Source organism: Alternaria ventricosa, assembly GCF_023758065.1.
Source record: "Alternaria ventricosa strain BMP 2768 chromosome Unknown scaffold_37, whole genome shotgun sequence".
In the NCBI taxonomy this organism is placed as follows: domain Eukaryota; kingdom Fungi; phylum Ascomycota; class Dothideomycetes; order Pleosporales; family Pleosporaceae; genus Alternaria; species Alternaria ventricosa.
Genome location: NW_026055717.1, coordinates 40,070 through 67,590, shown reverse-complemented (window position 1 = coordinate 67,590; position 27,521 = coordinate 40,070). Strand labels below are relative to the sequence as shown.

The 27,521-nt window shown below is 54.2% G+C and overlaps 6 protein-coding genes across 6 annotated transcripts; 4 read left to right on the top strand and 2 right to left on the bottom strand.

Annotated features, from left to right (window-relative positions):
- Positions 1–915: 915 nt before the first annotated feature.
- J4E93_010867 (uncharacterized protein) lies at positions 916–2,864 on the bottom strand (the record flags this gene model as incomplete). The annotated part of the gene is made up of 2 exons (XM_049348743.1): positions 916–2,589; positions 2,652–2,864. The coding sequence occupies 2 exons, from the start codon at positions 2,862–2,864 to the stop codon at positions 916–918; spliced, it is 1,887 nt and encodes a 628-aa protein (XP_049194084.1).
- Positions 2,865–4,583: 1,719 nt separating this feature from the next.
- Positions 4,584–5,848, bottom strand: J4E93_010866 (uncharacterized protein; the record flags this gene model as incomplete). The annotated part of the gene is made up of 2 exons (XM_049348742.1): positions 4,584–4,964; positions 5,411–5,848. The coding sequence occupies 2 exons, from the start codon at positions 5,846–5,848 to the stop codon at positions 4,584–4,586; spliced, it is 819 nt and encodes a 272-aa protein (XP_049194083.1).
- A 2,062-nt stretch (positions 5,849–7,910) lies between these two features.
- Positions 7,911–8,282, top strand: J4E93_010865 (uncharacterized protein; the record flags this gene model as incomplete). Its single annotated transcript, XM_049348741.1, has 1 exon — positions 7,911–8,282. The coding sequence occupies one exon, from the start codon at positions 7,911–7,913 to the stop codon at positions 8,280–8,282; it is 372 nt and encodes a 123-aa protein (XP_049194082.1).
- Positions 8,283–9,550: 1,268 nt separating this feature from the next.
- J4E93_010864 (uncharacterized protein) lies at positions 9,551–11,800 on the top strand (the record flags this gene model as incomplete). The annotated part of the gene is made up of 1 exon (XM_049348740.1): positions 9,551–11,800. One exon carries the CDS (start codon positions 9,551–9,553, stop codon positions 11,798–11,800), a length of 2,250 nt encoding a protein of 749 aa, XP_049194081.1.
- Positions 11,801–16,895: 5,095 nt separating this feature from the next.
- Positions 16,896–17,816, top strand: J4E93_010863 (uncharacterized protein; the record flags this gene model as incomplete). The annotated part of the gene is made up of 1 exon (XM_049348739.1): positions 16,896–17,816. The coding sequence occupies one exon, from the start codon at positions 16,896–16,898 to the stop codon at positions 17,814–17,816; it is 921 nt and encodes a 306-aa protein (XP_049194080.1).
- Positions 17,817–21,417: 3,601 nt separating this feature from the next.
- Positions 21,418–26,551, top strand: J4E93_010862 (uncharacterized protein; the record flags this gene model as incomplete). Its single annotated transcript, XM_049348738.1, has 3 exons — positions 21,418–21,427; positions 21,477–22,478; positions 22,773–26,551. The coding sequence occupies 3 exons, from the start codon at positions 21,418–21,420 to the stop codon at positions 26,549–26,551; spliced, it is 4,791 nt and encodes a 1,596-aa protein (XP_049194079.1).
- Positions 26,552–27,521: the final 970 nt, after the last annotated feature.

The following is a 27,521-nucleotide window of genomic DNA, read 5'->3' as shown; positions in this document are numbered from 1 at the left end:
TCCCCTCCCATAGGGCCGCCGGCAGGATCAGTGTAATTACGTAGCACGACAGGCACGTCGAATCCCTTTAACACAGCGAGGATGTCGCCCTCTTTCGCATCGAATGGCACCAATGCTACACATCCTGACATTGTATACGCAAGCTTCCGTCCCGCTAAAAAGAACCAGAGGAAGGCAAGAAATTGAAAAGAGCGCATTCTGCCTCCACGCATTTTGAAATCTTGCTGGAGTGTGACCCTTGCCTCGACTTTGTAGACTGCGCGCTTTTATGTCCAGGACAACGTCTCAGAGAGGGTCTCCTTTCATGGGTGAGAGCCCACGAATGTCGGTCGTCGTTTCTCCCGGTATTGGATCGTCATTCGAAGCGTCACTAGCGATATTTACTGGCAACGGATAAGTGACAGTAGAACTTAATTGTTGTCACAAAGTCGTTACCCTTCTCGCCAGGTTGAGGTTCTGATTGAAATGCACACGCCCCGTCCATCCATCTACAGAAGTCAGCCATTGTCAGATTATATTTGGATCGTGCCTCTGCCGTTGCCATGTCAGCCTCAGGACATCTCATCAGCGCGCTGAAACACACAGGGTCTAGGTAGCGATGACTTCCACCACCTCCCCTCCACCTCCCCTCCGCCTCCCCCACCCACCCAAAGTTCTAGAGAGGCCTTCTCTGGTCTTCATGTACAGTCTGTGGGTGCTTTGCATGGCATGCACCATCCATGATCAATCTCTTTGCGTTGGAAAACTCTCGTGCGCCGTGAACTTGCATTCGACTCGAGCATCTCCATCGTGAGAGCGCAATGTTGTCAAGAGGCGGATAGTATGACTTGCACCACGTCACCTCCTCCTCCCCTCCGCCTCCCCCACCCACCCAGGATGATCACCGGCGTCAAAATTGGAAGCTTCCTCGTTCTCTCAACCACAGACCATACCATCCCTCGGCTCCTCAACAACCTCCTCCTTCTCCCCATTCGCCTTCTTATCTCCACCCTCCTCACTGACTACCTTCTCCTCAACCCTCCCCCCAGGCACCAACCCCACACTCTTGACCTCCTCATCCCCCTTCTTCACCGCCTTCTCCGCCCTCTCCTTCTCCTCCTCCAACCTCTTCCTCTCCTTCTTACTAACAGTCATACTCCCCTTCTCCAACGCCTCCTTCGGTAACGGCCTAACATACGGCTGACACACCCAATACGGCCTCTTGACACGTGCGACGGTTGCGAGGGAGGATTCGTAGGGGTCTAGTTCCTCCTCCTCTCTTGCACCATTGCCTTCTTCTTCTTCTTTTACTGCCATTGTGGAGGTAGGTTCGGTGGAAGCGTTAGCATGCTCTTCCTCGTACTTCTGGATACCAGTCTTGACCGCGTCTTCAACGAGGGAAAGCACGTTTTCGAAGGCATCAATATCGCCCGTCCGCGACCGTGCGAGCGCATCTCGTACATTATGATGTTGAGAAACCAGCGGACGCAATAGATGAAACAGATGAGCTTGCATAGCCGTGAGATTGGGGTTGCTAGCTTCTTTCTTCTTCGCAGCTTTAGACAACGATTTTTGTTTCTTCTTTGGCGGACTTTCGTCTTGGTCGGCGGGGCGTTTGCCGTTTTCTGCTGCATCCGTGTTGGTGTTGGTGTTGAAATCGGCTGTTTCTTCCGGTTGTTTTGACGAGGCCTCGACGTCGACGTCGGGGTCGCCGGGCATCCAGAGCGGTTTCCGTTGTGGTGGGTCCTGACCGAGTGCGTATTTGTGGATGATGTCCATATACCGTCTCATCACAGCGTCCATCCTGTACCCACCCTTCCCGTCGCGACCGCGCCAGTACTCTCGTCCTTCCTGGCCGGGTGGCGGTGGTGCGGCGAAGATGGTGGGGTCGTAGAGGTTTCCTTCTGCGCTCATGACGCCATCTGCGCCTGTGGCTTCTAGACACGCGGCGATGTCTTCGTGTTGGAGGATGTTGCCGTTGGCGAATATGACGGTTTCTTTAGGAAGGTTCTCCCGTAGGTGGCGGATCATCTTCCAGTCTGCGAGGCCGGTGTTGTGGCCTTTTTGTTCTCGACGCCGGCCGTGCACTGTGATGATGCTTGCGCCGGCGTCTAATAGTGTCTTTGCGTATGCGAGTGTCTTTTCCGGTGTCTCGAGCACCCTCATTTTCGCTGTGACTGGGACATCCAACTCCTCGTGTAGCTTGCGTATCATCCTCGATATCAGATCCCAATCCTCCTGCAGGAATGCGCCGTATTTCCCCCTCTTCGCGATTCCTTGTGGACATCCCAGATTCAGATCTACCGCATCGCAGAAAGGCGCAACGTGTTTTGCCGCGCGCAGGAAGTCTTCGGGGTCGTTCGAGCAGAATTGTACGGTGAGGGGTCTGTCGAACGCGGGGTTGCCGTCGAGATGTCTGTCCGATTCGGGTAGTTGTGAGAGGTGGTAGTCGTCGCTGGGTGAGGGGATAGTTGACTTGAGGGGTTGGAAGTGGGCGTCGCGGTAGTTGCTCTTTTCGCCGAACATCTTCGAGTGGAACATTGGGGTGTATGCTAGGAGGTCTTTCTGCTGAGATTCGGGGAGGAACGAGCGGGAGAGTAGTCGCCATGCCTATAGACAACGATGTTAGCCATCGTCTTTCTGTGGAGTCGAATAGAGATGAAGAGACATACGAACTCTGATTGTTCGACCATGGGCGCAAGGATGAGCTTTGGACTGCCGATACTCTCATAGAATGCGCGCCCATGTAATTTCCTCCTCTTTCCGTTCGACTGCGCCGCTCCATTGATGCTTCCATTCTCTTGCGCCATCCCATTCCCAGTGTTGTGCAGAGTCCCCGCCACCTCCCCATTCCCTTGCACCGCTGTCTGAGCCATAGTCGCCATCTTCGCGCAGTATCGATTCGGAATTCCTCTTGCTAACCTGGGGGCGACGGCGCCCCCAAACACTTGGAGAAGAGAAGGACGTATGGCGACGGACGTCGAACGAAGTGAGATCGAGCGCAGCGAGATTCGTTCAGCTAGTTCGTGTCGGTCGAGATCTTGTCGGTCGGCGGGTGTAGCGAGCGGAGCGAGCCCTGGAGTGTAGCAAAGTCGTGCGACCGTAATACCAGCAGACTCGAGTAAGACTAGGACAAGCGCATAAACCAAAGGACAAACAAGGCAGTCTCGCGTATCTCACCAGATGCCTCGATGACTCGTGCAGTAGACGTCCGTCGTGCTCGTCCAGCAAAAAAACGCCATCAGCACTCCACTGCATCTGACCAATCGGAGTGCGGGGTATCTCCGTATGGCACCGTCTTGCGAACGAGGCACAGGAAGAGTCATGGACGACGTTTGTGGTATGGAATGTTGTTTCTCTCTCTTCACTTATTTATCATTGATCTCGTCTTACTGTTTTCCTGTCTGTGTTTGGGGTTCTTGATGCGGGGGTAGGAAGGTTGGTGGAGATGTTTCTACGACTCCATCCATGCTCGGAACATTGCAAGGGAGATGCTAACATATAACACATATGCAAACATTGTCTATAGTTCTCAACTACTGGGTTCAATACCAGTCGATTCCAGCTACATGGTACATTACCCACAAGCGGCATCCACATGCATCAAACACCTGCCCTTAGCCTCGCCCGACCAAACCCTGACCGACATCACGCCATCAGGGTACCACATCACAACATGCGAGTCACGCCAGCTACATATACATGCGCATGCCCACCACCTCACCGATACACAGACATTCACATAAGTAGAGGAAATAGACCTCCACCTCCACCCCTACCAAACACACTCGCCACGCCTACTACATGTACACGTCCATGCCCAACACCCACCCAGCCGTATCACCAACACACCTCAACACTCAAAATTTCAGAATATACCAATGTAATTTCATCTCATCTCATCTCAACAGACTACAACCACCACACCATCTTCCTCATATACCATAACCCCATGATAAACCACATACAACCCAGCCTCATGAACAATCAGCCATCCATCTGCCCAAAGGACCTCCAGATCATCACGGTACGCGGTGATATGAGACGGACGCACGTCTTCCTGAAATGATTACGTGCGTCCGTCGCACATCACCGCGTACCGCCATGATCCGGAGCTGGGAGGTTGTCATCGAAAAGAAAGACCATCTCCAACAATCATTATATCTGGATATCTTCGTCGGCCGTAAAACACAGTAACATCTCTGTCGACTCCACAAAGAGAGACCCGTCGAGAGAGATCAAGAGAGAGAAAGAAACTCTCTATAAGGTTGTTGAAGGAAAACGCTGAATCGCAAGGAAAAGAGGAAGAAAACACACGCAGACCACCCCCCATGATTGATCAAGACGCCATGTTGGAAAAGCCAAAGAGAGGACGCCGGTTTTATGCAGTTTAGTTGATGCAGATGCAGAAAGCTTCGTGTCGAGGTCGAAGCAAGTGAAAAGGTGGAATGGGACCAGTGCCGTTACGACAATACTGGACCCTCCGGATATCATCAAAAGAGAGTACGCCAGGAGCAGGAAGGCCGTCCGATCCGTCCGTCCGTCCAGGTGTCATGAAGATATGAAGGAAGTTGTGTGCGGCGATGACAAGCAACCGCCCAAGTTTAGAAAGTGCTCCAGTTCCATGTGCCCTGGAAGCTCTGGGCGAGGCTGCCTACGCGCGTGTTCTCAGGACGCTTAGCCGGGGCAGGAGTCTCGATGGACTTTGCGGGAACAGGACTGCTGTTGCTGCTATCGGAGCTCTCGCTGTTGGTGCGGCTGGAGCGGAGATGCTCCCACTCGCGGAAGGAGCTGTGGCAGCGGTCGCAGGCACGGTGCCAGTGGCCTTCGGGGTGGAAGCGCGCGAGCTCGTCGAGACGCACGTTGTTGCGCGAGTGCTGCCAGCAGAAGATGCCGCCGCACTTGCGGCAGTGGTGGCGCCGCTGGAAGAAGCCAAAGGGCTCCTGGCAGCTGGATGCCGAGCACACCGATGTGGAACCGTCGGCCTAGGGATGAGTTAGTGTGGATTCTGGACGCAACGGCAACTCTGAATTGTGGACAAGTGGACAGGTGTCGCTAGCCCGAACAGCCCGGACTCCAGCCCTGCATCGGGTAAAAGAGTAGGTATAGGTCTAGCGTGGGGGACGACGTGTGCATGTCTCGACAGCCGGCAGACGATGGAAATTATCCGAAGCCCATGGCGAGGCGACATGCACAACATGATCGACCTTGGCCGCCGACTTTGTCCCCCAGCCGTCTTGTTGAGCTGAGTTGGAGGGCTCGGCATGTCGGCTCTGCAGACAGCGGGAGGCCAGACCAACGTGCGCTAGGCGGTGGGACCGGACCATGTACGTAAGACGGTCCCCTCGCAGCCCAGGTGAGCACGCGACAGGGAAGCACGGACAGGCTAGCAGCGGCATAGCGGACAAGTAGGAAAGGCGCGAATACATACCTGCCAGTGGTTGCGTGTGATTGGCCCCGCGACGGGCGACAATGGTTCGGCGTTGTAGAGGCTCTGCATGTCTTCATTGCCAATCTGCGAGACGGGCGTCGCGCTGCCCTCGTTGGCGACCCACCCGTACGTGCCAGCCGACCAGCCCTGGTTCGGGGACGACACGCCCGAGTCGACCTTGGGCGGCGACTTGCTGCTGGGCTTCTCCGTCTTGCGCAGGGCTGCGGGGATGCCGATGGCGGTGCGCGGCTGGTAGATGCCCTGGTGGCGGGCGAGGGGCAGGTGTGTGGTGCGCGGCGACGTGGGCGAGACGTTGGCGGGCGTGTTGACGCCGGAGTGGGTGGGCGAGTACTGCGAGTGGGTGCTCTTGCGGTAGGCGTGGTGCTGATAGGGTGCGTGTTGCGGGATCGCAGTCGCGGTTGAGAAGGTCGTGGCCATGGTGACGGGAGGAGTTGAGGTTGGCGATGACGGAATGAGGTTGAGGTTGGCGAGACGTCGAGAGAGACGTATAATACGTGGTGCAGGCGGTGAAGTGCTGTGCTGGTATTGGTGCGCTGGAGGTTCTGACACAGCGCTTTGGGAGCGGGAGGCTATCAGTGGCTCTGCAGTGGTGCGACGGGTGCAGACGACGCTGACAGGCCAGCAGGACGCGTGCGGCTCCTTGGGGACGGTTGGGGACGTGTTGGTGGTGAGGGTGCGTGTCAATTGGTAGCTGACGTGCAGGCGATAAGAGACGAGGGCGGTGATACAACAGACGCCGGGGCCAACAGTCGACCGTGGTTTAGCAGGACATGATAGTGAATATAGGCGTGGTCGTGGTAGTGGTCGTATATGTGATATGCGTCGAGTGAGGCGGATATAGGTGTAGATAAGAAACAGCGGTGTCGCGTGAGTGCGGAGGAGACCTGGGGTGAGGCTCTGGGGACAGGATGAATTAAGTTGTCGCCCGCCAGCTGCTCCAGCGACCTCTTCCCAGCAGCGAACTGACGGATGGGCGGCCATGCCCGATGGGGGATGCCTGCACCCTTGGCGACCGACCGAACGACAGGGTATCATCGGGCTACGACCGGCCATTTGGAAGATTCTAATTGTAACATGGCCGTCGCATCGAGCTCGCTGTCTTCACCCTGCCCTCCCACTCTGCTTGAAAGTACTCGACAACTACAAGTCTCCCAGGCTGAGAATAGGCTCTATCTCCTACGCGAACGCCCCATTTTCCCCTTCCCCAGCGCAACCCTCATTCCTTCACCACGACCGTTGCGCCTCTTCTCGAGGCGGCCAGCCGTTGGGCCCCACTGTGCCCGTTTGGGCGTCCCTTATCTCTAACCAATCACGCCCTCTGCAAAAGAAAAGCAACGCCTCAACCTTCTCCGAGGACGGAACTGCTGCGTCAAGCGTGAACTCATTTCCTGGGGGCGTCGGTACAGTGATGACATAGCACTCACCCCATATCTTGATTGCGACACCCTGCGCAAACGCAAGAAGAGGCGGTGATGGACGTTGATAGACATGATAGACATACCTTGACATCACAGCTAAACGACAGGCAAGTGTGCCGCGAGAGGCGCCACACACCTACCATCCCGCTCAAGTACGGCCAGCTTGCAACAACTGGCGGGGCATTTGGCCACACTACTGTATTCAATTCAATGCACCTCATCCACTCTGTAGCCACGCGAGCAAGGCGCGCGCGACGCAATTATCCAATATATTATGCTCCACTCCAAGTGGACTTGAGGCTATTCGGCCAGAATTGGGATGGCGGGCGGGGGAGGTGGCGGGGTGGTGGTGGACGTCAATTCAATCTACCTACTTGGGTGTGTGAAGTCTGTAGGTTCGTGTTGGTGAGACCATCATGCCATACGTGCATCGTGAAGCGCTGCTGAGAATTGAGGCTATTCGGTCAGGGCTCACGATCTTGGATGATGTGGGACTGCCTAATGAGATCGTATCCACTTGGGCGTAGGCGTAGCGTCGTTGTTCGTATTGATGTTGTGCCCGTGCGTGCATCGTGAAGCGCTGCAGCGATCCCCGGTTGTGGTTTTGACATCGTACCAAACCTTGCGACGCTGACATCCGAAGACTCCCCACCGTATCCGCAACTTTCCTGAGAGAACCACAAGGAGCCTGAACAACCTTTCTGGTGACTGAACTCTGATTAGAGTCCTGGTAATGCCGAGTGTAATTACACGGTAAGTCCTCGTCACCTTTACAGTTACGAACGTCCAGGGATGAAGTAGCGAAGACGGATGCATCTTTCCATCAGCTATTCATCACTATTCGTCGTCCCAAGTCTTGCTAGATCTTGGCATCTCTTGCACCGAAGTAAAAGTGACGGTGAGAATGAAAGAGGACTTTCATGTGATGTTCGGCGGCGCTGTCTGGGTCGCTACGTCACAGCTACCCAGCGTCTTACCCATGCCCGTCCACCAACCGTACGATCTCTAACTTCCAAAAGCTACACCCACCACCCACCATCTCGCATTGCAATATCTTCGCTATGCCCTGCGGAAACATGTCCGGGCAGTATCTTCTGCGTTTAGAGTTCGACGTGGGTCTAATTCAACTACTCAAGAGCAAGTGCGAGGAGGACCTTACAGCCGCGACGCAAGAGCTCTCTTCGCTCAAACAGGAAACGAGGCATATCTTCGACTTCGAGAAGGAGAACAAGAAGACTACATTCACGAAAAAGATTGACGAACTCACGGCTAAGATTGTTCAGCTGGATGAGCAGCTGGCGAGCCTTGACGAGCAGATTCAGCGGCACAAAGAAGAACACAAACCTCGTCCTCCGCTGTCGCAGAGCGAGCTTGCGGAGAGGAAAGCACGAAATGAAGCGCATATGCGCGCTAGGTTGGCCAGGATCCGCTGATAGCTTCAGCAATTTGAGGTAGACGTTCCTGGGAGAGCAGAAGGAGCCTGGAAGTCTCGCAGCTGTTCATTGTAGAAACAATAAGACGGAATGGCTAATCTTGTCGTTGAACTAGTCTCAGCTTCAGAAATGAAGTCGAGATCGTAGACTAAGAGCTCACTAGTCTGAAGCGCAAATGCTCCCATCGGAATCATCCCCAAAGAGGCATTGAACAAGTGTCTTGACAGACAGTGGAAACCTCATCTCGCCTAGCAGGAGACGGCTTTCTAGTCGGTCCCCTGCATGTTCCTGAGGCGCACCGACCAGATCCTGCCGGATGGATTCAACCGGATAATTGGATTCATGGGGACGTTGCGCAATCATCCTTGGTGGGATTTGCCTCGCACGAAGTTCGCTCGAGCTTCTAAGATTGCACGGGTGTCGGTAGTTTCTTTTGACTACACCATGCGCAGGGGGAGTACGCGTAAGAGATGCAAGTTTGGCCGACCAATGTCTTGAGTTACGAGCCTTATGTTGTGACTTGAGCAAACATAGGCAGTCCAACTGCACAAGGCGCGAAAGCGTAGTTGGAGTACTCCTGCTAGATCCAGAGATAAGCGACTCCCTCCGTTGGAGTCTTGGAGACACCGGCCAGATTCGCCGAGACGAAGAAGCGCCCGTCTCATCCTGGTTCAAAGACCGAGCCGACCCACCCACCATCGTCGGGGATTCGCCTCACTAACACTGCGCCGCCGGCCACTGCAACCTCACGATACCGCCAGAACTTCGGATCACATGGGCACGCTCTTCCAATGCATTGATGAGAGATCCGCAGTCTATAACGCTGAGTTGCGCAACGGCCCACACGCATCGAAGGCTAACATGACTACGACTGAGATCTGCCGGGCAGATCAATGCAAGACATCACAGGATTTAGCCTATCCTGACGTCCTTATAGCCCTTGAAAGACGTCCAATGGCGGCTCCGGCGAATCTGTCCTTCCGACATCCACGAGCAACGGCAGCCTTGGCAACCCTTCGCCGGGACACGTCGATGAACTTTGTTTTCTGAACCGAGGCACGAACCGCCACGGGCTAGCAGACGTCAACAATGGCACGGCATGTGGCGCGGGGGAAGTTGCTTCATCTCTCGCAGTGGACACGGTTGGAAACTAAACAAAACGACGCCTGCGTCCTTAGCATGCCCGCCAGCTCCACCTTCAAGACCCTTTGATGGTCCACGCGCGACATCCAGGCTATCCCTGAACACAAACCAAACTACGTGGCAAGATGTCAACAACACTCCCTTCTGAGCCTGTTTCGCCGAAAGCTACTCCGCTGCCTCCGCTCCCAGCTGAGGATCCGCTCACGCCTCAACAATGGAAGACGCTACTTGCTATCACGGATGCCGTCATCCCAGCAATCAAGCCCATATCCACGGCGAAGACGCAGACTGAACTCGCCGCAACCGACACCGACTACTCGACTGCAGTCAGCAAGCTGAGGGCTTTAGCGCCCGGAAACGACCCTGATGCAGAGACAGCGGTGAAGGAGTATCTTGACGACTATGCGAGTCAGGATCCGGCGTTCCGAGCGGAGCTGCAGCGCGTCTTCGCCATGTACATGCCGCAGAACCAGAGAAAGGACCTGTGCATGGTGTTGAATGTCCTCAACACTCGGGCGGGGTCACTGGCTTTGACGGGCTATCTCACGCCAATCAGCGAGCAACCCGCCCATGTAAGGGAGTCGATTATCCAGGGCTGGGCTACGGCGCGGTTGGGACCGCTTCGCCAACTGCGCCGCTCGTTGGTGATTATCACTAAGCAGGCTTGGATCAAGACGTCGCCTTCGCTGAGACGTGTGATAGGCGCCCCACGCGTGCCTGTTGGTATGAGACCTGGGAAGGGCTTCGACTATGAGTTCATTCAGATACCTCCAGGTGACGAACCTGAGATTATTGAAACAGATGTGGTGGTCGTGGGTAGCGGATGTGGTGCTGGCGTGACGGCGAAGAACCTCGCTGAAGCCGGACATCGTGTGTTGATAGTAGAAAAGGCATATCACTGGACTCCAGACCACTTTCCCATGGCCGAACTGGATGGATGGCACCACCTCTTCATGAGCGGGTCATTCCTAACATCTGATGACAGTTCAGTGAGCGTAGTAGCAGGCCAGTCCCTCGGCGGCGGAGGAACAGTAAACTGGTCTGCCTCCCTCCAAACCCAAGGCTACGTCCGCCGCGAATGGGCAGCCCGCGGCCTCCCCTTCTTCACATCCGCCCAATTCCAAGAATCGCTCGATCGCGTCTGCGACCGAATGGGCGTCTCAGACAAAAACATCAAGCAGAACCGCAACAACGAGATCCTGCTCGAAGGCGCCAGGAAACTCGGCTGGAACGCTGCGCCTGTGCCTCAGAACACCGGCGGCCAGCAACACTACTGCGGCTACTGCAACTTTGGCTGCGGTTCCTGCGAAAAGCAGGGTCCGGTCGTATCGTTCCTCCCGGACGCCGCCCGCGCAGGAGCCAAATTCATCGAAGGCTTCCACGCGGAGAAAGTCGTCTTCTCCAACAAAAGTGGCAAGCGCGTCGCAACCGGCGTGCTCGGCACCTGGACCTCGCGCGACGCCCAAGGCGGCGTCTCCAACACCCCCCTAACCACTCGCCGCGTCCTCATCAAAGCAAAGCGCGTCGTCGTCTCCGGCGGAACAATGCAATCCCCGCTCCTCCTCCTCCGCTCCGGTCTCAAAAACCCCCAAATCGGACGAAACCTCTACCTGCACCCCGTCACCTTCCTCGGCGCCTACCACGCCGAAGAGATAAAACCCTGGGAAGGCGGCATCCTGACATCCGTAGTCTCCGAGTTTGAAAACATGGACAACGCAGGCCATGGTGTCAAGCTCGAAGCCACGAACATGGTTCCATCCGCGTGTCTGATGTGGGTGGACTGGAAGTCGGCGATGCAGTATAAGATTGATGCTGCGAAGCTGAAACACATGGTTGGTTATATATCCATTGCGCGGGATAGGGATACAGGGAGGGTGTATCCGGATCCGGTGGATGGACGGGTTAGGTTCTCGTATCAGACGAGTAATTACGATAAGAGACATGTGCTTGAAGGTGTTATTGCGCTGGCAAAAATCCAATACGTGGAAGGCGCATCCGAGATCTTCACCGTCATACCCAACATGCGGCCATTTATCCGCGATCCCTCAACCTCAACCTCATATGGGGACGGCATCAACGACCCGGAGTTTGTGGCTTGGCTGGATGAGATAAGGAATAAGGGGTTGCCCAGCCCGGAGAGTGTGTATGTTTCTGCGCATCAGATGGGTACGTGTCGGATGAGTGCGAGGGAGAGGGATGGGGTTGTTGATCCGCAGGGGAGGGTTTGGGGGACGGAGGGCTTGTATGTGGCGGATGCGAGTGTGTTTCCTAGTGCGAGTGGTGTTAATCCCATGGTTACGAATATGGCGATTAGCGATTATATTAGTCGTGGGATTGCGGGGGGGTTGGAGGTTAGGGAGTCGGCGAGGCTGTAGGCGAATTGGGGATGGAGGATATGTGAACATGTTTTTCTTTTAGCTGTTGGGTATAATCATAATGTAGCTCCCCTCGTTCCCTTTCCAATCCGTCCCGTACATGGAGCCGAGCTACCAGTATCAATCTCTCGTTCAATGTCGCTTGCGGAACGCATGGATGCTGCAATGCCAAAGGAGAAGAATCATTTGCGTGGCTGCGGTAGTGGCTGTGATTGTGGCTGTTTCTGGCCTTTAGCACTGTCACACTCGTGACGTCGTATGGTAACTTGGGCGCTATCAGCAAAATATCTTGCGCAAGATGAAGACGCGCACCTCGATGAATGGTCAGACACCACACAGCATGAACAGTCGCAAAGACAATCATGGCGAGAAGTTGAAGGAGTGCCAAGACGTCTGATCTCGTCCACATAGCTAGGATGTTGGCTGCTGTTCCCGTGCGGCGTGGTAAGGGGTGTGGGGGCGGAAACGATAGGTTGTGATCCTTCGGGGGTCGTTCTGTCCTTCACTACATTGCGGGCTTTTGTGTTCTTATCTACCTGGGTATGAACATGTTTGCCCGGGAAGAAGGCACGAAGGCTGTGCGCGGCGACATCGCGAGGTTTAGGGGCTCAATTCCTTTGCGCATCCGTATGCGGTTGCGGAACGATGAGCATCCTCGCATGTTGATGGTGCTAGTCTCTTTCGTGCTGCGGAACTGCAGAGTGCTGGTAATGATATCGCGCTAGTGAGTGCCCGAAACAGCGCTAAGACTGTTCTGGCTGCGGAAGCATGGCCTGAGCGTGAAGGATGGCGTAGTCTAGTCTGCTTTGGGATGCGGAAGCTGTTACCGACGTCCCTCAGCCTCTGTCACTCAGGCTTGGCCCTTGATGTCTGCCTGTCTCTCAACAGCCCTGGTTCTCGCCGTGTCAGTGTATAAACAATGCTTCTGCATTCTATCAACATGTCGCCTCCCAACCCACCGACTCAATCATTTGAGGGCTTTCACACAGTTGCGCACCTCTCTTTCAGCACGATACCTCATCAGCATTTCGCTCCTCTGCCCTTGGGATCTCCGGAGCTTCTTTCGAAAGAGAGAACCGTTAATCCGCATCTCACGAAGTAGGCATGCAAGTCAACGTCGTGGATGATGGCGAAATTGCAGCCGAACAAGGCGAGGAAGTCACGACTGGACGAAACCATCGACCACCCAATTCATCGCTCTTTACAGTCGCTCAAGAAGATATTGCATACCCTCTTCCGCACTTGGACGATTCCCAGATGCTTGGTGATCCATCCATGAGTATTGGGCTACAATACGCACCCCCTCCAACACCGTTGGTGCCCTCCCAGTTGGATCAGCAAGCAGCGAATCATCTCGAGAACATGCATATACAGGAAACTCACCTATCCGAAGAAGTTCAGCGACAGCTTGCTGAAGTGGAGTGGCAGCATGAGGTAGCACGCTACCAGATTCTCGAGAAAGCGCAGGCGGTTCCCGCAAGTCAACACTTACAGGATGCTACGGATAGCCATCCTTATACTACCATGGATTGGACAGCTACTGGATATACTGGGGCCGATGATTACACCAACATGCCTGCGAACCCATCTCAGATACCCAATCACGGCTTGATCTCGACAGACAACATGACTGCACATGGGATCGACGCCAACTTTTGGCCTTCACAACAGCTACCACAGCCTACTGTCTATTTGAATGCTTTTCAGAATCATTTCCAAGATGTTAGCCAGCAGAACGATACCTTTCTCGCCGTCCAGGACCTCGACTACAATGCCTTCGGTCATTCGGCATACAGTCAGCAACCTGCTTTTCATCCGGTAATGTTCGAAACATCCCAATACCACACGATGCCTTCTGTGTTGGGTTCACATGACCAAGGCAATTATTACGATCTCTCCATGGCCGCCCCTAGGCCTCCTTGCATTCAACTGAGTCTTCCACTGTACGATGTTAGATCAAGTCCTGCTTCCCGGGGCGAATTTCCGACATGTCAAACCAATAGACCTCTTCACGGTTCGACTACTCCTCATCAGGGCCCGTCATGGGACAGCCATACCCCTCTAGTGCCCGGTCAATCTTTGGATGTGACAATACCGGCAATCGATCACTCCGACACAATCAGCCTTCATGTACCTGAAACTCTCGAGCCCCAGCTTCCTGCAATAAGTCGCAGAGGACAGATCAAGCGCGGAAAACGGAAAGAACGCAGCTCTAAGAGTACTGGCGCTGAACGGACAAGCGCTGCATATGCACTCGACAACATATATTTCCATTCCAACCCAAGTGCTGATCGCCAGCGGCGGAGACTTGAGCCAAGGCGTCGTCACGTTACGGAGAAGGCCACACGGTCATGCTATGGGTGTCGCTTCAACAAACGAAAGGTGCGTGTACAACTTCCAGTTGAAGCTTGACTATGTTGCTGATTAATTCCCAAGTGCGATCTTGATGCTCGTGGTATTTGTCTTCGATGCCAAAACATCTTGAAAACATATTCGTGGCGAACAGCTATTCCGAAGTTTACGTGCGACGTTCGGACGAAGTTTTCTGAGATGTTGATCTTCGCCGATATACCACCAGAAAATTCATCAGCGGACTCGGGGCTCTCGCCAAAATTGCTTTGCGGTCGCTCTAGCCCCATGAAGATTGATCTGGACGATGGTTTCGGTCCTGTGACGATTGAACGCTCCACAGTTCCATTTTCAAAGGCCGGCTTTTATATTATGCTTAGGCTCCTCTGGCGAGTCCGCAATCTTCTAGACGTTTTGGAACCACTTCACTTTCGACAATCTGACACCAAGGGGTCCGATCCAATGACGGTCTGGAGTTACTCTTTCAGCATGGTCAAATGGAAAGACGCAATACGCTTCTTTTGGCCAGAATTGGGAGACGTAGTGGAATTCCATACGAACTTCCACCGCGATGCTTTCCGAATGTTCCTCTCAAGTCTCGATTATGTCTCTACCTCTAAACCGGACATGTCTTGGATCATAACTCTCAACTATTGGTACGAAGGAATTTCCAACATGGACGACACTCCTTTGGTAAACACCGCTGCAAAAAACCACCTTCTGGACTCTCTGACACATTATATACTTCATCTGTACTGCAGGATGTTTCCCACGACCCCACTGCGGAATGACACCAGGCGTTTGGATGATTGGGAAGATGTGGTGAGAGTCTACAACTTCTTTCCACTCACGTCCAAATTTTTGCCCGCGAAGTATCGGTCACTTCCAAGGATATCCATCGCATTCATGATGATTCAGGAGCATGGGGAACAATTGATATCTCCGGCAACGATGATAGCAAGTACCGCTTCTGCATTTTCCACGGAATCTCTCAAGCAGATGAAGCGCCCCTCTCCACGGAACGCATATGTTTCCAAAAAGATTGCATCGATCTTTCGATTGAGCGCGGCTCAACTGGACAATTTCGAAGGGGTTGTTCAAGACGATCTCCTCGAAAATCCCACATATCCCCAGGAGCCGGTGTTTGGACTATCTACTTGGACCTTGTCTATTGCACTTAAGGCATATTTCGAAAATTTCGAGATCCTACCCTATACAGACGAACGAAATGCCGCCATACTGGTGTTTACTATTTACAGTTCATTGCGAGTATGGCATTACTTCAAAGACTTCTACCTTCAATCTGATCCGTCAGATCATCCCAAAAGCTTTGGGGATTTGATAATGACTGATCGGGATACACTGGAGACTCGTTTGGTCGAGTGGCTCGCCGAAGATAAGACAGCTAGATGCTTAGAAGTTAAAATACCTAAGAGACGTCCAGGCAACCTTTCGCAGTAGAACTCAGCGACGCTTGCAGTTTTGTGGCGAGCAATCCATGAAGGAGAAAAAGATAGAAAGGGTGGATGGGAAAGCACATGTGTGACTTGGAGGTTGCCTCAATCTATCATTTTACCTTCGTGAAAAGCCTTTTGTGATGTTGTACCTACTCATGCCCCACACGTCAGACTTCCATACGTATCTACGTCGATGGAAAGCTTGAGTGTAAGCCATAAAGCAACCACGTAACATGAACTTTGTCGAACGGGCGATGGTGGCGAATAGCTCGCCCTGGCACTCCAACCTTCGTAAATCTAACAAGGTATCTAAGGGTTTCGCTTACGACTCTCTCATAAGTTCGGTGATCCTCGGCTGTCTCAACTATCCGGGTGTGATGAATGAGAGAGGATAGGAGAATCCCACGAGAGCAGCGTTCATGTGCATACGCACGCCCTTTAAGGTGACACAGCAGTGCATGAGTCACGATAGCTACGTTAGTGGGGGGAAAACAAAAAGCTCGCTCGATTCTAATTGTAGTATATAGCCTGCTGGTATTGTGTCAAAAACTTTTTGAAGAGCGTGCATGTATAACCTGATCAGTAATCCAAAGGCAGCGTGGTATGCATTAATCGAGCCTGGTAGTTTGATCGGCTTCATTGCGCCTCCTCTAGTCAGCCTTGCGTACGCACACATGCCCATGGCAGTCTGGCACTGATGGAGGGAACGCGCAATACCGGAAACTCTATCATGCACTGCTATGGCGAATAGCTCGAGCTGACATGTGAAACAGACGCAGGTAAGGCACCAGACGATCTCAGGGCAGCGATAGTGGCAGCCCGATGTGTAGCGCGCCACGTGATTGGCCGTCGGACCCCATATGCCGTGTAGTCCGTGCGGTCCGGGCAAGGGTTCAAGCTAGTGACATCACTTTCTCAACATCAGTGGGGGATGGCCTCGAGACGTCACTCGCCCGCCCTCCTCGACTGCGCGCGATCTCCAGCTGTTCTGCCGCTATGGGTATAGAGCAAGTCTTAGGACCCTGAGCGCTTGAAACTGCGGGTCCCAAAACAACGTGTTGCATGCTACCGTAGAGTTTGTCGGTGTGCCCTCTTTATAGGGCGCATCGCGCCTTCCCAAAGCAGGGTTTGCCTGAATTGCGCCAATTCAAGACGACGACTGCCACGCAATTTCCCTCATCACTGCCACCAAGCGCGCCATTCTAGTCCTCCCTTCCCAAATCAACCGCACCTTCACCACCACACCAACCTCACCACATGCGCAACTAAACAGCGACCCCATCCCCGCCATGACCAGCGTACTAAAAGGCGGCTTCGGCTCGCCCAACGGTGCGCCATTAATCGCGACCAACTCAGGCACCGAGTTCGTCAACACCGTGTGCCCACTCAAGAGCGCCCTCGATGGCTACGACAACACGCTCCCCTGCAGCAAGCAGAAGATCCACGTCCCGCAGAACTTCTGCGACGCCATGGCCATCCGCGAGGAGGTCTACGGCGAGCAGGGCGTGCCCCTCGAAGCCGAGTTCGACGAAGACGATGCCCGCAGCTGGCACTGGGTCGCTTATGCTTCCGTCGCCACACACTCAACCTACCCTCCCAAGACACTGCGCCGCTCCGACTCTGGCAACACTCCAGCTGATGACGCCCGCCGCGCCTCAGCCACCGCCACCCGCGTCCCCGTCGCGACCATTCGCCTGATACCCCCGCCCCACGGCCCAAACAAGTACGTCGAGGACGACAAGACGGACAAGCATGCCGATGCGGACCCACCTAGTGAGGAGCAGGAGAGTAAGCACCCTCCCGAGCCATACATCAAGCTGGGTAGGCTCGCGGTCCTAGCGCCCTACCGTAGTCTCGGCCTCGCGAAGCTGCTCATCAACGCCGCCCTCGACTACGCGGGCTCAAATCCTGATCTCATCTACCGGCCTCCATCCCCCACCGCGCTGGAGATGGCGCAGATACTCGGCAACAACAAAGAGCGGGAGATTACCTGGCAAGGCTTGGTCATGATCCACGCCCAAGCCAATCTGCAGAGCATGTGGGAGAAGCACGGCTTCCACGAGGAGTTGAAGAATGATGACGGCGAGGTTGAAATACCAGCAGAACCCCACTGGATCGAAGAGGGTATTGAGCATGTTGGCATGTGGAAGAGGTTGCCGATTGAGAAGAGGAAGAGGTTGTCGCTTTCTTCCCTGGAGTCGGGGTCTTAGAAGTTTCATTTCGTTTCCTTTTTGCTTACGCGTGTTTGATAGGTTCTGGCTGGGAGACGTTCCAGTTCCGAGGATCTACGTCAGGCCATGATGTTCACGCTCATTTTACGTACGGAGGATTCAACATTGCTTATACCCCACACTGCACGATTACGACGATACGGCCGGATTTCAACATTATCTGTTTTTGCGAATAGAAGAGGATGAAGAGGCAAGGCAAGGCAAGACATAGAGGCGTCATGGTTCATGGCTATAGAATAGTAACGAAGGCACTTTTCATCCACGTATTCCTTTCCAAGAGTCCCGCATCGTTCTCTCTTGTTCTTCCATCCCATTTCCGTCTCCTAGCGAGCTTTCATGTCTGGTAATGCGTCTTGGTATTCCTTCACTAGCGCGCATCCGGAGAAGCGAACTCGGGTCCTACGCAGTGCCTGTTGGTATACATATCGGCAACTTCTTGCCGTGCGGGTACTACTCGGCTCGCAACCAAGACATAGATGCAGACGAAGGCGCATCCCACCAGTGTGACCACGCACCGACCACACACCGGCCTCGTCACATTCACAGAACGTGGGCACAGTGATACAAACGACGCACTAATGTAATTCCCGCTGTCAGAAACATTTCACTCAATGCTTCCGCTAGATCTAGTCGCAATTCGATACCTTGCATACCTCCGGCGGAGGGGAGGTGGTGGCGATCTCTTCCCTTTACTTCTGTGCGTGTGTTTATCTGTCCGCCTGGCCTACAATGCCGGCCTTATTATATCTATGAGACGTAGGCACAGTTGTACAAACGACACACTGAAGTGGTTCCCACTCTTGAAACCATTCACTCGAAGGTTCCACTAAATCACGTCGCAAACAGAGCAATCCGGTGCCCTGCATCCTTCCCGTCCCCTCCCCTTTCTACCACGTCACAACGGAAACCCGCTGCTGCTCCACTGCTTCACCAATATAACTTCGCACCACACTCGCTTCAATGTCCTCAGACACCCCCACCAAACCCGCCTTCAAAGCCCATCTCCTCAAGCTCCTCCGCCTATGCACTCGACCCGCCGTCATGCTTCCCTCTCTGGGCATCATCGGCCTCGTCCTCGTCATCACACTCACAGTGCTCCTCCCCCAAAACGTCCACTCCATCGAAATCCCCGGCGCAGACACCAACCACAACTACCAAGTCGCCGTCTCCCACTTCCCCTTGACTGATTCGACAAAAAAAGATCCTTACCGCCCGGATCAAGACCGCAGGATCATGGTCAGCTTGTACATGCCTGTACCCAGGAAACAGTGCTCTGCGCTAGGCCAGCAGGAGTATATGCCGCCGCAAACCGCGAAGATAGCAAACGAGCAGTTTGTTGAAGGAAATGAGCGGGATGCGGGGGTTTTTGAAACGATGACTTACGAGTCTTGCGTTGGTAGTAGTAGTAGTGGTGGGGGCGGCGGCGACGTCAGTAAGGTACCTGTTGTGGTATTGGAACCACACGTCGACACGAGCAGATTGATGTATTCGACAACCGCGCGCTACATCGCGGCTAATGGCGCTGCGGTCGTAGTCATCGATCACCCTGGCGACGCGTCAATCGTCGAGTTCACGGCGTCGAGAACGCGGGATTTGGAGGTTGTGTATAACAGCGGGACGGTGCCTTTGTCTAATTTATCGCCGATTACGGAGTATAACGAGACGGTGGAAAATGCGGTTTCGACACGAATAGAGGATATCGCGTTCGCCCTCAGCCAAATCAATAGTTCCGCGTTACTCTCGCGCCAATTTCCTGCCCTGGACTTCACGGGGGGTTTAAACACGGATACGTACGGTGTCATTGGTCATGGTCTCGGCGGTACGGTTGCGACGAGTCTCAGTCTCTTCCCTTCTCTCCTCTCCGGTACAAACTCCTCCAAAGCAAGCAAAACAATCTCGCCCACAGCAAGCTTCTCCATCAACCTCTCCGGCACACCCCCCTTGCTATCAAACGATACTCAAAACACACCCCTCTTCTTCTTCGGCCGCGCGGATTTCAGGCGTGAAGACGATGTAAACTGGCCCGTTACATGGAGCCATCTCACGGGTCCGGCTACAGAGTTTGATCTCGACGACTCTGCGGTTTTCGACGCCTCTGATCTACCGTTGGTTATGGAGTTGGCGAGGGAGGAGGGGGGGAAGACGGGGGTGGTGGGAAGGGGGCTTAGTGGGGGGAATCCGGCGGAGGGAGGTAAGTCACGACTGTACGAAGTGCATTTGAGACATATACTGACTTCGCACTCCTATTTCTGCAGCTCGGGCTGTGATTTGCTTTTTGGAGAATATTGTTAAGGAGATGGTGGGGTTGGAGGGACAGGGGAGGAATATTGGGGATTGTATTAGGATGTTTGAGGGGGTTAGGCCGTATCCTGGGTATGGGAGGGGGAGGGGGGAATGAGAGGGTAGGTGTGTATGGTGTCAGGTGGGGTTGGTTACGATTGTATGGATTGTGGAGGGCTAGGGCTGGGGATGTAGGGAGAGTGTGGTACAGAATTGGGAGTACACGCTGTTGCGCTCGAGAAAGGCGAGGGAGTATGTGTTCGCGCCAGATAAGACGTCATTTCGCGGCTTTTTGTTTGGGGTAGAAAAGGTGCAGCAAGGGAGCGCAGTCGCTGCGGTTACTTAGGTATTCTTTTGCGGTTAATAACATTGCGATCCTAGGAACTATCGCGCATGTATTAGTAGTCTGTGGCAGCGCGTCTGTGGATGAGCTTCTTAGTGGCACATAAATCAAGGCAAAAGAAATAATGATACTAGAGCCTTCATTCACGCCAGTCACGCGAATGCTTGTTTTGTCCTAGCGTAGTCTTCAGATCTGCTGTATGTTCCCTTGTAGATCCCTCGTTTTCACCATGTCGGAAGTTTCGGAATGATTCCGCGGGGATGCAAAAATGTTCGAACGCAATGCACGGAGATGGAATCGCACATAGCAATGAGCATGAATCTCTGTACTTACGCACGATTATGACAACTCAACTACCGTGTATTGAACTACCGCGTATCGCACCTCGCCGCATACCCCACCTTTGCTGTGGCTTCTTAGTAAGGATTCGCCAAGAGCGTTGCAGATCCCTGTCAACAGGCTCGGACAGCCCACCTAAAGCGATCCAAAGCATGTCACATATCAGTCATCTCCGCCCTACCCTCTTGCGGCGTATATAGCTACCCATGTGCGCCCCTCCCAATGTTTGCCAGGACCTTCGAATCGACACTCCTCCCCATAATGGCGCAAATGGCTAGGATACGGGCGGGTCCGGCCGCGCTGCGACGAGCGGCTGGTGGCAATCAGATGTCACGTCCGCTTTCACGACCGCTTGCACACCCGACTACGCGACTGTCGATAGGCGCATTACGGTCAAGATGCATTGCGACGAATGCTGCGACCCAGGAACCTGATGTGGATTTCCCCGCGGGTGTTCCGCCTGTTTCGGTGCCGGCGTCGTCGAAGGTGGATGAGCGGAGGAAAGCGATTAAGAACGCGAAACCTTTTTCTGATTTCCTGACGGATACGTTCAATCGGCAGCATGACTATCTCCGCATCAGCATCACAGAGCGCTGCAACCTGCGGTGTCTCTACTGCATGCCAGAGGGTGCGCTTCCAATATCCGTACAGCAAAAGTACCTGCTAACAAACAACAGAGGGCATACCGCTATCACCCCCCGCCAACATGCTCACCACGCCCGAGATCTTCTACCTCTCCTCCCTCTTCGTCTCGCAAGGCGTGACCAAGATCCGGCTCACCGGCGGCGAGCCCACGGTCCGCCGCGACATCGTCCCGCTCATGCAGCAAATCGGCAGTCTGCGCCCGCGCGGCCTCCGCGAACTCGCCCTCACAACCAACGGCATCTCGCTGCACCGCAAACTAGACGCCATGGTAGAAGCAGGTCTGACTGGCGTCAACCTCAGCCTCGATACCCTAGACCCGTTCCAGTTCCAGATCATGACCCGCCGGAAAGGCTTCGACGCCGTCATGAGGTCAATTGACCGCATACTCGAAATGAATAAGCTGGGCGCGAATGTTAAGCTGAAGGTTAACTGCGTCGTCATGCGCGGTCTCAACGAGCGCGAAATCCTCCCTTTTGTCGAAATGGGCCGCGAGAAAGATATCGAAGTGAGGTTCATCGAGTACATGCCTTTCGGCGGGAACAAGTGGAGCGAGAACAAGATGATTAGTTTCCAAGAGATGTTAGACATCATCCGTACGAAATACCCTGGCCTAAGACCCGTCCCCGGACACAAAAACGACACGAGCAAAACATACGAAGTACCTGGCTTCGTGGGCAAAGTCGGCTTTATAACGAGTATGACGAACGATTTCTGCGGGTCCTGCAATAGGCTTCGCATTACGAGTGATGGGAACCTTAAAGTCTGTTTACATGGTAACGCGGAGGTGAGCTTGAGAGATGTGCTTAGACAGGGTAATAATGGCGAGCCTATTGATCAAGAAGCGTTTGAGCGGATTAGGCAGATCGAGATGGACAGACATGAGGGCCGGTTGAGCGACGAAACGGTGCTGGGCTGGGGCCAACGCGAGCGCGAACTCCTGGACGTTGTTGGAGCTGCTGTTAAGCGCAAGGCGGAGAAGCATGCTGATCTGGACGACTTGGCCAATGGGGAGAATAGGCCTATGATTTTAATTGGTGGGTGAATCTGGACTCCTTTCTCTTTTCTACTTCACGACCTTCGGGATGTGATTCCCTTTCGCCATTACTTGGGTTTGCTTTCACGAACAGTCATGGTTTGATGAGCATGATACCACGGTTGTCACGGCATAGATGGCGTTTTGAGCGATCGAGCTTCTTTCTTCAGACTCTACACTGTCGCTTAGACTTGGATAGTCGGCTATGCTATGGCTACATACACCAATCACATATCCGATATTGTCTTCATCTGAGACCGCACAGTCTGTGATGTACCTTGCTAACCCTCATTAGATAACAAGCCCTTGTCCAGTCTGGATTCCCAATGGCCTACATCGCGAACACCTTCCTACAGCCACTCCAACCCCTTGCGACCGCGCTCTAGCATACTCACCTCGCCACTCTCCTTCCTACCCAACCCATCCCACCTCACAACGACCTCCGTCCGCGCCTTCTCCACATCCCCCACCCCCTTCGCAAAGAAAACCTACCAACTCAAACGCCTCGCCAAAGCAAAGAAACTCCTAAAAAACATCGACACATCAAGGTCCACAGACGCCTTCGGCGTCCAACAGTTCCTAGAGGACGTCGAAGCACCTAATGAATCCGAAACCCTCCTGAGGGATATCGAGAAGAAGATTGCGAATCTACATCGTCGGATTGTGGAGGTTGAGAGGGGGACCCCGCTTGCTGATGGGACGCGCGCGCCGACGGTGGTGGTGGAGAAGGGATCGAGGGAGGCTGGTGCGGATGCGTTTGATGCTGTTGGTACTGCAGTTGGTAATGATGCGACGGGACCAACAAAAAGGAAAGGCAGACATGAGCGCGAGCGAGCGCGAAGACGCGAACAAGAAGGATACCGGAACGAGAAAATGAAAGAACTCGGCGTGCTCTTGGCCTCGTACAAACAACAAGCCGCAGTCGTCAAAGCCGAAGCCGAGAAAATGGCTGAGATGCGGAAGCGACGCGAACAAGTCCTAGCCAAGAAACGCTTACTACTCCGCCAACTACACGCACATGAAGAGGCGGAGCGCAGGGCTAGTCTCGTGCGTATATCGAGCCAGGCAGATAGGGAGGGTGGGTTGGCGGAGGGATTTGAGCTCGATGAGGTACTCGATGATGCGATGAAGAAGGTTAAGAAGATGCCGATGCATCCGCCGAGGGAAGAAAGGGTGTTTAAAGAGAGGGAGGTGAAGGATGTGGATGTGCCGAGGGCGAAGAGGCTTGTGAGACCGCCGGGGTCGGGGGCTGTGAGTGTGCTGAAGAGGGGTCGGGATGGGGGTGAGGATGAGGTGGTGGGGGATCCGATTATGGAGAGGGAACGAGATGGTGCTAGGGATGTTCTCATGACTGAATCGGGTCAGGAACAGACACAGACGACTGCTAGCGAACCGAGCAACAAGCCCTCTGCAGAAGAGCTAGTTGACGCGGCTGCTGACGACTTTGCGAGTTCAGTCGCAAACGCAGGAGATCCCTTCCCTGGGTGGGTGGGGGAGGCGGAGGGGAGGAGGTGGGGAGGAGGAGGGGTGGAGGAGGAAGTCATCAGCGGCGATATTGTCTCATCCAGATCGCTTCAAGAACAGGATCCGATCGACAAGTCCACCGCGGGAGATGTGGAAAAGCGAGTCGGTGTGGCTGCGGTCAAAGATGTGGCTACCCCCGTCGCAAATGCAGGATATCCCTTTCCTCCAGTATCCGTCCAACAAAAGACAGCAACGAACACTAGCAAACCCACCAAAAGGGCTACATCGCGCCCATCATCATCTCCACCGGCCTCCAAGGACGACCTCCGCCTCAACATTCCCCCCTCAGGCATCGTCCCCATCGACTCCACCTTAATCCTCTCCCTCGACTCCCCCGTCCCAGCCCTCCAAGCTCAAGTCCTCGCCCTCCGCAACCGCCTCAAATCCTCCTACCCCCGCATCGACAACCTCCCCTACGACGTCTGGACCTCGTCCAACAAACGCACCCTGCAAACCTGGCTCAAGATCCTGATCAGTCGGTGGAACGCGCGCTTCGATGATGTGGACGGCACGGGTCAGGTTGATAAAAGTGTTGTGGATGAGAGGGTCAAGGAGGTGCTGGATAGTATGGTGAGGGAACATGATTTGGGGAATGAGGCGGCGGAAAGGATGGCGATGAGGTGGCATGAGGCGTTTGAGCGGAGGGGGGATATGTGGGGGGATGCGGAGGGGAGGTTGGATTGGGAGGAGATGGAGGCGGGGGGGTTGGGGTTTTTGGGTGTGGAGACTGGAGAGCCCGATGGTGAGGTGCCAGTGCTGAAGCAAGAGGTGGGCGGGGCTGGTGAAGAGGTGGATGTCGAGAAGAAGATTGAGCCTATGCCTGTGAGGATGGCGGGGAGTGGCGTGACAACGAACGGGGTCATGGGGCGGAGGATGTATTCGACATCGACGAGAAGGGGGTTTTGGTCTTGGTCTAAGATTCTGGGGACGGATGGAAAAGACGAGAAGAACGAGAAGAAAGAGGAGGTGAAGCAGGGACCCACGGTAGACGCCATACCAGACAGTACGACCCAGCCCAAGGCCGCTGCTACACCGAACGCCAAACCAGTCGCGAAGATCGATACGAAAACGCACGAAAAGACCAACGTCCAACCCATTGCCAAACCAGACGTCAAGCCCGACCCAAAGAACCAACCCAAGCGCTCCACAAAGACCATCCCACCAAAGCCCGACGCCAAATCCGACGCAAAAGCAGACACAAAAGACCATACCGATCCCATTCCTCCCAAAAACATAGAGTACTCACCTCCGATGCATCGACCTTTCGGTCAGGGCCAAAGTCGTAAGGCCTTGCGGAATAGGAAGAGGCAAGCTAAGAAGGTAGAGGATGAGAGACGAATGACTGGGGCACTGGAGCGAGGACGAGAGGGCGGGGAGGAACAGATGAACGTCCAAGAGCAGGAGCAGGAAGTAGAGGATGAAGGACGACAGCCTGGCGCACATGAACATGCAGGAGTACTCGAAACCATTCAGCCGCCCCAACAGCCGCCAACGCCCGAACGCGCAAACGCCAAATTACTGCAATACCGAGCGGACAGCATCAGAAAGGCCGAGGAAATCTTACCTAAATCCGTGCCACGCACCCATCAAATCGTACCTAACCAGGATGCCGACACCGACACTGACAAACCAGCGCTCGCACGCCTCAAGAGAACTCTACAGTCCCCCCTGTCTGACCCCAGACACTCGAGACACGTTTCACTCGCGAAAGCAGCGCGAGCTGAACTCCCCGGTCCGCCTAGACATATCGTGAAGCCTCCGACAGACGGTAACGGCAAGGGGAAGGGTCCAGAAACGAAGTCGCTGCAGGACTTCTTGGATAGCATGAATGAGGTTGCTGCGCATTCGCCTTTTGAGGCGGAGCCGAGACAGCAGACTCGTCCTTTGTCGATGATGGAGGGGGGGATGGAGGTACCAGTGCAACTACCATCGTCCGCTCAACAACCCCCTCCACAAAGCAAACCTGCCTCCATATCCCCTTCTCCATCCTCTTCACAACCCCAACCCCAACCATCCCTCCCCCACCTCACACCCACCGGCTCCGCACACATGGTCTCCGTATCCGCCAAGGAACACACCACCCGCACCGCCGTCGCTATCGGCACCGTCTTCTTTACCAACGCCGTGCCCCTCCGCCTCATCCGCTCAAACGCCAACAAAAAGGGAGATGTGTTGGGTACATCGCGCATAGCCGGCATAATGGCCGCGAAAAAATGCCCAGACCTAATACCCTTGTGCCACCCCATCGCTCTGACGCATGTTAGCGTTGAACTACGTCCCTTCGGTGACGGGTGGGATCCGCGGATGACGGGAAAGGGAGGGCAGATGGGACATGGCGGTGTGAACATCGAAGCCAAAGTCCAATGTACAGGCCCCACGGGTGTCGAGATGGAAGCATTAACGGCGGTTATGGGCGCGGCGCTTAGTGTGGTGGATATGTGTAAGGCGGTAGATAGGTCGCAGAGGGTGGGTAACATTAGGGTTGTAATGAAGGAGGGGGGGAGGAGTGGGGAGTGGAGAGAAGAGGGGTGGAGGAGTTGGCAGGAATGAGTTGGTGATGGGGATGGGGATGGGGATGGGAGATTGTGGTGGTAATGAGGAGGAGGTCTGTGTGGAGATGAAGGTTTCTACGATTTGAAGTATTACTTGGATGGAGAGTTTGGAATACCGCAGCGACTGCTCTACCTCGCTCTACCCTTTCTACCCTAAACAAAGAGGCGCGATACCACGTCGTAATGAACAAGTCGCAAGAGAGCACTCCCTCATCCCTCCACCCCATGAGCGAGAATCCTCTCAGCATCCTGATACCATGATCAACCCGGCACCGACATCCCCTCCCGAAGAAGATGCGCATGCCACCTCCAACAACTCTTACACGTCACCTTCAAACACGGCTGCTCATACGTAATCTTATTCTGCCATTCCCCTTTCCGTTGTCTCTTTGATCCGCCGTAATGGAAGCGAAACAGCTTTACTTTGCAATTAGTAGAAGTAGGCTTGTTCTTTACGACTCCATCATTGTTCTTAGGCGGAGATAGAGCTAGACAACTTAACTTGAGTGTCAGCTTTCGTGGTGCGTTCTTTGTTTTGTGTAGTAGCGGGGTTGGGGGATAGTAGGCGTTCCATATGCGTGCCGGTATTGTAATTTTGAGCCTTGTATTGTTTGGCGAGGTGTGACGTTTGGCTGGTGTGGCAGGCTGGTAGTCATTCCATATCTCCTTTGGTATCCTGATCTTCAGTCCCATCATATCTGTGATCAGGTCGGTCATTGCGATGCTTTTACCGGGACGTCGGTTGGCTAGGCACGCTCGTTGCGCCGTGGAATTTGCTGTTTCCTTCATTTTGGCGGCTTGACAGATAGGTTGCCAGCTGAGAAGTTTGTCAGGGTATTTGTTGGCCGTTGATAGCTTGCACGTAGACGGCAAGCGACGGTGCTGTGAAAGGATGGCCGTTGGAACAAAGGTGTCTCAGATTGTTGAGATGAATGCCATTGTCTTGCACATAACCGGATGTGTCTTCC